We start from the raw sequence: 10,789 nt of genomic DNA on the forward strand, positions 1-10,789 counted from the left end.
GAAAAGAAAATGCTCCAATATTTTAAGCCAGGAAATGTGCAAGTACAGCCAGCATTAAATCCCAAAAAGAGATTTGGGCTATGATTGTTACGAATGCAGTTGGCTTTGCCCTGAAGCAAGAAAGTGCTCCAAAAGTGCTCCAATGTTTTAAGCCAGGAAATGTGCAAGTGCAGACAGCATTAAACACCAAAAAGAAATTTGGGCTATGATTGTTATGAATGCAGTTGGCTTTGACCTGAAGCAAGAAAGTGCTCCAATGTTTTAAGCAGCAAATGTGCAAGTGCATACTGCATTGAATCCCAAAAAGAAATTTGGGCTGAAAGGTGTGAGAGAGTGCAAGACTGCATTAAAGTCCAAAAAGAAATTTGGCTTGGAAGGTGTGAGAGAGTTCTACGTGACAGAATTCAATAACACTCGATGCCCTATTGTATGGCTTTTATTGGATTTTCATTTCGTATTGTACCTAATTGTAATTATCAGATCTTCATTTCGTATTGTCCCTAATTGGAATCAGTGGGTCATTGATAAACTTTCAGAATAGTTTACTGAAAAAGTATCTAATCCTTCTCTGTACTCGTGATCAAAATATGCAGTTACGTTTTTTCTTGGTTTGATATCCTTCTGTAAAAGTGGCTATATTATATACTAAAATAGAATATATATTAAAATCCCAACTTTCAATTTTTTCGCATAAGGAGGACATACAATTTCAGTGATTTATTTATAAGACAATTAAACTCAAAGTTTGGAACTTATAATTGGAAACGTATGGAGTTATTATCAATAGAGATTAAAGAGTTTCAACTACTATACAAAGCCCCAATAGCGTTGCATTGGGGTGGAGACATGTTACTTATAAGCATAGTAATTTTGCTGGAGCTATAGATTTATTGTGAGATCCAGATATCTTCACAGTGGAGATACCTTTATTCGTATACACACATACATGCCCTGCCAATGGGGTGGGCAATGTTACAATAAAAAATGATAAAAGAAATAGCAACAAGCTTCAGTTAGAACTTCCTGTCATGAGCAAATAAATGTTTTTGTTGAATTTGGTCATGCAGACATTAGAAAAAAATATATCTATTTGAAGCTTTGAAGAAAGCTTTCTGAGTTTTTACTGGACAGCCTTCAAGCCATGCTTAATGGCTTCCTTCCACACTATATCAATTCTATCGACATCGATGGCTCCGACTTCGTGATGTTCCCATCCCTCCAATGAGTGTACTACACCTCCAGCATGACAAGCGTGGACTACTCTCCTTGACATGGTATACTGAGAATGGAAAGACAACAAGGTTTAAACATCCTTACATAAGAAGCCTAATAATACAAAGAAGCAGGTAAGAACTTTCGTTCATAAATTGGGCAGTTACAGTATGATTACCTCACACGATCCCAATCCTTCCACATCCTCTGGCAATTCCATGGCTGCCAGCTTTCCATATGTGCAGTCCCTCCTAAGTTGGAATATAGGTGGGACAACAAACTGATGGAAATGTGTTCCTGATGGGGCCCAATTCTGTTCCCTGAAAGAGATCCATTTCCCTACTATCCATGTCTGTTGAATCAATTTAGAAAAGAAATGGGTTAAAGCAACTTCAGTTCAACTATTAAACAATCTTGAAAGGAAAAAAATGGCAATGCAGAGAAGGAAGCAAACAGGAGCATTTTGTTGGTATATTGGATTTCAAGAATGTTTGTCTTAACATGCGTAAGATCAAATTCCTGCAACCCAAATAAATGGAACATTTGTATAAGCCTATGAAACCATAATAGAGCATTTACCGCGATATGTGCAGCAAAATATTTCATGCCCTTGGTTTGGACCTCCCAGGCCATGGCAAAAGCTGGTGGCTACTGTGCATGAAGCTATGTTTGAGCCCTTGAATTTATGAGTTCAAAATTGAAATCAAATAATCTATAAGCAGATAGATTATTTTTCTTATTAATCCCCCACAGTTCTACTAACATCTAACAGGAATCTATTCACTTTGAGGAAGGAAAAATGGGATAAGACTAATTGAAAATGGTATTATCTTCCTCCCAAAGATGAGTTCTGCTTCTTGAGATTAGTTGAGGAGTACATGCAAAGTATGACAGGTGAAAGCATTAGCTTTTTGGTACTGTGTAAATTGGAGTAGATCAAAACCTACTGTGTCTTGTAATGGTTGGACAATTGGGTATCTATGAAAATGAGCTTAGGTGTCGGAAAAAGGCCCAATAGACGTGGGCATAAGCAGGCTTAAAAATCGACAGCCAAATATTGTATATCTAAAACAATTCTGAGTATCTATAGAATTTAACATATAATACCAATAGTGCATTCTATATTTCTAGCCCTCCTGTGGATTTTTCTAGTAGACTTCAGATTTTAAGCCTGGGCGTGTAGCATTTTCCACAATAACCACTACCCACATATATTCCAAAGTACCAAGCAGAGGTGAAGGAAACTCATTTATACCTTGCAGTTTTGACCAGCTTGATACTTTGTAACATGAACAAGGAATTTTTGACATTCGACTGGAGCCTCTCTCTGAATCGCTTGAAAGCGTTCTGTTGAAGAAGTTAACATCTGATAAATTACAATAAAACAAAAGCTGTCCCATGAGCAAGATTTGAATAATAAGAATATGAAAATGATTAGGAATGAAATATAGAACTTGCCTAAAACAAACATTTTGAGCCAAAGCCACATATAGAATGAAGCAAAACTTTTTTATTTTACTACATACCAACACACGAACTTGTTTTCTGCAAAGATAAAGAGCAATAGCACGGCCAAGTTTGGAAGTTGCTCCTGTCAAGAACACCTCCTTGACATCAGGACGGATCTCATTAATAATGACTGCTGCTGTCAAGGTATTTCCATGTACAACTCGCACTCTCAAATTTGGATGTTTCTGAACGAACAAAGTACCTCCCCCATTCAGAGCTTCATTCTACAAACAATATGAAGTAAACCAGTAAGTAATGAAGCAAAACCCAGAACTATTAATTATGGAGGAGAAATTTATGCCAATTCCAAGATTCTAAAACCATCAAATTTTACAAAACATGAGGAAGTTAATACAATCAAGGAGGAAGATGTGTCTTTGCTTTCAAAGGTATATAAAGGAAATGTAAAAGAAGGCAGGGTCCACCTTGTTCAGAGCTGCAAGGCTTATGACCTTGACACCCAGTTTATCAGCACTCAGAATTGCATCCTCGATGAGATTATTGATCCCTTCCTGGGCGAATGGCAAGAAATACTGCAAAACAAGATATAAATCAATACTCTCTTTGTTGAAGGTTCTTGGACAATTCTTTTGCAACATTCAAAACCTAGCTAATGAAATGGAAAAATGGTTATTCCTGGCCATAGTTTTTCCTTCCATCATTTCTGCCACTCTCTGAATCAAGCACTGTGGACCATTTGTAAAGTCAGAAACAGCACTAACTTTGGCACGAAGTTAATAATGTTGCTATTGCATGCATGCTATGCTATGGGGTTTCCTCAATTTCTATATGCAAAAATAACTGCAGTATTCTTCAATCATGTTATGCAAATGTGTGAGGTGCTCTTCCATTCCCATGCGCAGGATTCTGATTAACATATTTCGTTCCTCTATCTATATAATACGTACACTCTTCACTGCTTAGTATTTGGATGCCATATCTTTGTGCTCATGATCTTGTGTAAATTTGTCTCTGTTAAAGGCTGTTGGCTTGCACATCCTTCGGTGTACACTTTCTCCAAGGGTATAAGCAGAAACTCCTGGGGCAATCAATCCTGAATCATTACATCTTGCTTACAAACACCCTCCCCTCCCTATAGTAACTAGGGAAAGATGGGTATTGGACTTGTAGGTAGACCGTAGAACCTTATTCCAGGATGGCTAATTTGCTGCCCAGCTGGGAGTGAAGCAGCAGATTAATGTTCCCCACTTCTGGCAGGTATATTATCAAAAGGTTATACCTGACAGTGGGCAACCACTGCTGTACTGCAGTGACAGAATTTGTGTTCGGAAGCAATCTAACATAATTGGATTTGCATTCAGCCCAGGCTGCATAATTACCTGTCTGGCTTATTTACATAATCAACCTGGCACTTGCACCTAACCTCAAAAACATGAGGCTTTGCCATGTCTTCGTTCAATGGTAAATTGGGATTGAATGGTAAAGAAGGGGTGTTTCATACTCCCAAGGGAGGTTCAAATCTACCATAGATATGTTTTGCCCCGCATGTGCAAGCAGTCTCACTTAAGAGGATCCTATGTGCATGCCAGATATTGAAGAAAAGGGTTTCAAGTGCAGGCAGAGATATTGGGGAAGGGCAAGATTGCCGCCAAGATGATCATACAGACAGAAAATTCTATCTGATTCATTAATAAAACAAATAAATATATGGTGTTAATGAATACGACCAACCTGAAAGCCGAATCTGGGGATAACCCAAGTGTAATGGAGACGCCCCCTTAATATATAGAAGGTATGGACGAACGGTTTTGCCCATGCCCACATAGCAAACATAACAGGAATGGTGAACGACCAGATGGGAAGGAGAAACCATCGTGTTGAGAAGGGTGTGGAGGAAAACGAACGAAACACAAACGGCACATGAAGGGAAGAAAGCAGGTCCACCACATGAGCCAGGAAAACAAAGTCTGGTACCCTGTCCGCTTGTCCTGCACAACCACAAATAAAGAACACTTACAAATTGCCATTAAAAACCTTGCTGAAGAGAGAGCGACGGGAAGAGTGAAGACCAAGGAAAAAACGAACCTTCACGGATAGACTGATGCAGAAGCCACGAGTTTTTGTTTTGTGTGTTTGCCAGGTAATCATAAGCTGGCATGAAGAGGCAAAAGTTGGTGTCTGTTTCCGTATGATGTAGACTGTGGTACCTGTAAATCTCCCGTTGAACATCAGTCATTAAAAATGTTAACTTTACAAACACATCTCAAAGCTACAATAATGTGCAAACGTTCAACTGCAAAATGTTCTTATATATTCAATAAAGGGAAAATTAGTTCAAGAGAAGAAAGATTTCAATGACCTTTTCACCGCAAATAAAATGTTGGTATATATGTATTAAGGGAAAAAATTAGTTCAATAATAGTGGTCCACTGCACCATACAGAGGAGGGAAGGGGACCATTAGAATAAGGTTGAGGGGACTATTGGAATAAGGATGATGGTTTATGAGGGTTTAGATGCTGGTTTGTTAGGGTTTATATGAGAAGATTTTATAGTTAATATAACACCACAAGATTGAAGTAACATATTTCTATGGGTCCTTTGAGTTAGATTTACATTAACTTTAACATGGAACGAGTTAGTCGACAAGAAGGGTTACATGCTGTGAAAAATAATCCTCACAACCCCTCCAATGGATAAGAGGGAAGATATTTTTATAATCAGAAGCTGTTTCTGTGAGCCCTCAATAAATATGGAGACCGATCTATGCTAACATTAATGTGGAACCAATTGCTCAACAAGAGATATGGGACTGTGGCTTTAGTAAACTTGCATTTAGGAAGCAAGATATACCACACTCTATGGAGAATTGAACTAGGTGTGCAAATTTATCACCACCTGAACTTGACCAAACAGTCTTATCTCTAGTGGTCAAGCCTCATCTATTAATGGCCAAGAGGGATTAAAGAAACTCTGAGGTGCAAACCTTTCAATCTCTAATAGCCCTAAAATTAAGGTGAGCCTATGCTAGTTGTATGAACCCAGTGACTTATGCTCTACTGCTATCAAACATGACAACTGGCAGAATGTAGCTTCTAAGAGGTGAAAATAGGAATGGTTTTCCTGTAGATTAATTGCTGTATTCAAGATTTGAGATTATACATAGCAATAATGGTGGACAGTGGGCACGAAAACAACCCAAAATTTAAGCACATGGAAACTTACGATGGAGTGCAGATCAGGAATTTAAGTGGTGGCATGCAACGAAAAATGAACATGGGCACCACTTCCACATTGCAGTGGCTCATACACCTCAGAAAGTCAAAACATAAAATATAGAGGTACACCAGGAGGATTGATCCTTTCCCCAGCCATGAAGCTCCTAAGATGGGTATTGCCATGACGAATGTGAGAAACAAGTGTTCCAGAAAGGTAGCAGTTCCAGCTGTAAAACCACAGATCAAGCTTTCATCAGAATGTAAATTGTCACAAAACCTGGATTACAAATATGAATAACACATCCAACTTCAAATATAATCAACAAATGGCTAGAAGTTTGAGTAACAAATCATCAAAAGTCCCTGACTTCTATTACAATACAATAAAGAGTTAAGACTTTTAGAATGTTACTCATCAAATATCAATGAACGGTTTCTGAGTCTGCAAATTGTTTAAATTGTTGATTGAAAAACATTTATATGTGGGTTTTAATATTTTTTTAATAAGATGGCTTCCTTAGTATCTCAGTGGCCTTCTTGTAAGTATATATATATATATATATTTTTAATTTATGGATGAAGATTAGAACAAATGAGGATTTCAAGTATCCATAGGGCTGACCTACGACTTAAAGAATCTAAAATACCCAAATCCACTCGAAGTCATTAGCAATAGATTTAGGGAAAGAAAATAATATTACTGACCTGTTGAGGGTTGCACTGTAACAGAGGCGTGATGAAGCGAGTGATATCTACTAAAGAGAAAATCATGATGAAACGCTCTGTGTGCCAAATAATACAAAGCTTCTGTCGGTCCCATGTGAAGAACAATAAGATATATCAATCCCTGTGGATTCCAAAAGGGCATGCCTCGGAGAAATGGCAAGAAGTGGTGAGCAACAATTGCCATGTATTCCTGTAGTATAATGAAATTATCCCTGAATCCATAGACATGCATCAAACATTCACATATATACATGCACAACTTTGATTTCAGAAGGAATTGATGTAAATGCACATTCATAATCGTTGTTATAAATTACATGAAACTCAATTATCATAACAGGAAATTCACAAACTTCCAAAGGCACATTCATACAAAGGTACACGATATGAATGAAAACAGATGACAGCCTAGAAACCTATTAAATTGAGCATCCTACTATTTCCAATTATAATTCTCTCCACGAAATTTTATCCGCTAAAACCAAAATGAAATAAACTGTTGGCTGTTGAACCACAGAGAAATGGCTCTATGCTAGTGGCAACACAAATATTTAGAATATAATGAAATATCTTGATTTGTCCTCCCTCTAAGATCTATCTATAAGGGGCCTAACACAGAGTATGGAACTTTATTACCTCATAATCACTCCTTATATTTTGGACACACTCACTCAAACTCAAACATGTCCCACAACAAGTTCCACCAAGGTATCACCCACCCAACACATTTCACAGAGGAAGGGAAGTGGAACAAGCATACATATTCATCCCATAACCAATCAGCCATTCATTATAGTATTTCTACTGAAACAAGTTCCACAAGGCATCAACCACATAACACGTTTCACAGAGAAGGCCTGAAAGGGAGGCCAAACAAGCAAACATATTCATCACACAACACAACCAATCAGCCATTCATTATATTATTTCACACAACACAGCCAATCAGCCATTCATTATATTATTTCACTCATGCAGTAGAAGAAGGGAAACTCCTTATGCTAACGGGATAATTATTCATCCCACAACTAACTAATTAACCATCAGCCATTAACCTGCAAAGATCATGCATATTCATCTCCAACCAATCAACCAACCAACCATTATGTTAATAAGAAGTTCACTAACTCTATCCCTAACTCTACCAAATCTATCCCAATCGAAATAATTGCATTAAGTTTGTACAAAACATTTCTGCAGCATGGCAGCCATTAATTTCCTCCATGGATACTATTACTACTCATGTTTTGAAGTCATTCTCAATATACTAAGGCTGAGCTATGAAGATATTGTGTATGTTGGCTAAGGAATACATACCAATCCCATTCTCTGTCGATCTGCTCATATTCAACACCATGTTTCCTAATCTTGTGGTTCTTTGTCAGAAAATGCATATTGCAATAACTGAGCCAAGCTTGACAGATGAGACACCTTAAGGCAGTTATCCATAAAACGTGGAAGCACCAGTTCTGATCAGCCTCGTAGCCTCCACCCAAATGGGCATACAAAGCCTTGGCTACCAGTGGACCATAAAGAATATACTGCACAATAACAATAAATCTCAGTTAGTCATGCGGGCAAAACTCAGAAACTAGATCATTTCAATACAATCTTCCAACTCTGTAAAAGTAAACTTCAAATTCCCAACCATGCCATGAATATGGAAGGTAGTGGACTCTCTAATACTATTATTACACCAGAAATCCAGCACATGGCCTGAGATATGTGCATTCCATTCCATGCAGCAGAATTGTCCGTTCAAACACAATACTCTAGCATGTTTCAAATGCTTGAAATATAACTAAAAGATTTAGAAGATTCTTGCCTTCAAGCTACCCAATTGAGCCCAAGGCCAGTCCGAAAGAGGGGCTGAATCTCTGTACATGATGGCTAACACTCTCTTGCTTATGGATATCCTTGTCAAAAATACTGCGAATCCAATTTACAATAGAATTTTGGATTGAGTGAGATGTTTCCAACTACAGGCCTGTGGAGACTCGTGAAGCCATTCAACTCTCAAGTCCCAACTGGTCCAGGAGACTTTGGAATCTCTGGAAGAACTACAAAATAATGTCTCCAATAGGCTAGAGCTTTGTGGCTTTTAAAGCTGACAAGAGACAGAGGGTGGTCGTCTTTGTCATACCCCTCGCGCATTACAGTTGGGTTGTATTTATGACCAAAAAAAAAATCTACGGCCGTATTTCTCTGATTTCTATGATATGATGATCTGTTTCGCCGGTGGTTCCAAAGACAGTAATGGGGACGGCCCTTGGCTTTGGTCGGTTTCGAACCGCTCACCTCCTAGTGACGATATCATGACGAAATAAACGAGCCAGCTAATTTGGTAGATGAGTGGCCGGTGCTGTCAAAGCAACATGCCGGCAGACTGCATCCATTCTAACAAACGAACGAATGAATTCTACAGGTAGGATTAAGGCAAACGGTGACGATGATTAAGTTGAACCTCTTCTTTGTCATGCTAATTGAATGGCCGGCCTAAAACCTAAAACCCAAAAGTTAAAACGTAAAAGGGACTTTTTTTCTGAACAGGAAAACGATGCCAAAGGGATTTTAAGAATTTTCTGTAATCAGTCTGTTAGGAGATTAAATACGCCATCTCCCACGTGAATTAGGGATAAATTTCTGGAAATTCTAATTTGTGTGATGATGGCGCCATGCTTTACGCAGGCTCGAGGTTTGCTCGACACTTACGCCACCTACTCTGCCACGAAGCTCTTCATTTTCCAAAATCATTTATTAATGGAGGATCACATTTAGACGTAAAATACCAATAGGGCATGATGCTCTGTATTCATAACCTTATGGATCCTTCTCAAACCTGGACATCTGTGCTCACATTTCTATCTGTACAGATTGCAATTTTATGTGGAAATGGACAATCTGGAGACGTTTTCTTTGATAGGCAGCTCTCAAACTCAAATCTGTATTTTACTGTATAATTATGCACATTCTTATTCTTTTATTATAAATGTAGAGTGTTGTATTTTGACAGAGTACTGATTAACTAAAAAACCTTAGCTCCTAAGAATAGTCTGGTTTCATAATGATTGTCTCTATTGGGTTTGGAAAATAGATGGTATGTTGGTCTGAGAAAATTGATTGGGTTTGGAAAATAGAAAAATAGATGGTATGTTGGTCTGAGAAAATTGATTGGGTTTGGAAAGTATATTGGTCTGAGAAAATTGATTGGCTTGATGATTAATAATGGTGATTGCTGATAATGGATATTATGTTATGATGTATGATTTTATTGATTAAATAATTTAATTATTTAAAATAATTTGATTTTGGAAAATGATGGTTGGTAAATCATATTTTATTTTTGAGTTTTGAAAATGATTATATTGGATTGTTTAATTATTTAATAAATGGGATATTGGTATTAGAAAATGATTATTTTAACTGAAAAATGATTGTTTGATGATTTAATAAATGATATATTGATATGAGAAAAGATTGTTTGATGGTTTAATAAATGATATATTGATATGAGAAAATGATGGTTTTAATTTAAAAAGTGATTTCTAATTTAAAATAAATTGATTTTGGAAAATGATGGTTTTGATTATTTACCAATTATATTGGTATATGAAATAATTATGTTGATTGTTTAAAAAATGATATATTGGTATGAGAAAATGATTATTTTAATTGAAAAATAATTGTTTGATTGTTTAATAAATGATATATTGATATGAGAAAATGATTGCTTTAATTGAAAAAATGAGTGCTTTGATTGTTTACTGAAACAATGTTATGATATATTATAACCAAACAATTTAATTACTTAAAATAATTTGATTTTAGAAAATGATAATTTTGATGGTTTACTAATTATATTATAATTTTAGATCAAATTAATATTTATTAAGTGAATAAAATAATTTTTTGTTTTAAAAAAAATAGATGGTGTAATTTATTTTAATTATTTAATAAAATTACGCTCTAGTGTATTATCAAAGTCTTGTTTTCTTTTTCAAAAAATTATTATATAATTTATATTTTTAAAATGATTAATTATATATATATATATATATATATATATATATATATATTTTTGTATGGGGTGTAGAATAAATGGTAAGGGTTGGTATATATATTACATATTTAAATAAGATATAATATATATTAAAATTTGGCTCA

General features: G+C 36.2%; 1 protein-coding gene across 1 annotated transcript; it reads right to left on the minus strand.

Annotated features, from left to right (window-relative positions):
- Positions 1–853: 853 nt before the first annotated feature.
- Positions 854–9,095, minus strand: LOC149138163 (very-long-chain aldehyde decarbonylase GL1-1-like). The gene is made up of 11 exons (XM_089453199.1): positions 8,451–9,095; positions 7,943–8,166; positions 6,605–6,837; positions 5,907–6,126; positions 4,768–4,889; positions 4,414–4,670; positions 3,147–3,254; positions 2,739–2,945; positions 2,468–2,578; positions 1,391–1,564; positions 854–1,279 (listed from the first exon to the last, which is right to left on the minus strand). The coding sequence occupies exons 1-11, from the start codon at positions 8,508–8,510 to the stop codon at positions 1,121–1,123; spliced, it is 1,875 nt and encodes a 624-aa protein (XP_089309325.1). The 5' UTR covers positions 8,511–9,095; the 3' UTR covers positions 854–1,120.
- Between the last annotated feature and the right edge of the window lie 1,694 nt (positions 9,096–10,789).

This window comes from Pinus tabuliformis, chromosome X (genome assembly GCF_031772625.1).
Source record: "Pinus tabuliformis cultivar Carrire ecotype Pingquan chromosome X, CPIR1, whole genome shotgun sequence".
In the NCBI taxonomy this organism is placed as follows: Eukaryota; Viridiplantae; Streptophyta; class Pinopsida; order Pinales; family Pinaceae; genus Pinus; species Pinus tabuliformis.

Bases quoted from the DNA above. Each gene is read 5' to 3' on its own strand.
- LOC149138163 (XM_089453199.1), bottom strand. From the start codon at position 8,510: ATGTACAGAGATTCAGCCCCTCTTTCGGACTGGCCTTGGGCTCAATTG. The intron at 6,838-7,942 runs GTATGTATTCCT...CTATGGATTCAG, and splicing joins ATCGACAGAGAATGGGATTG to GGATAATTTCATTATACTAC. The intron at 2,579-2,738 runs GTATGTAGTAAA...GTAATTTATCAG, and splicing joins GAAAACAAGTTCGTGTGTTG to ATGTTAACTTCTTCAACAGA.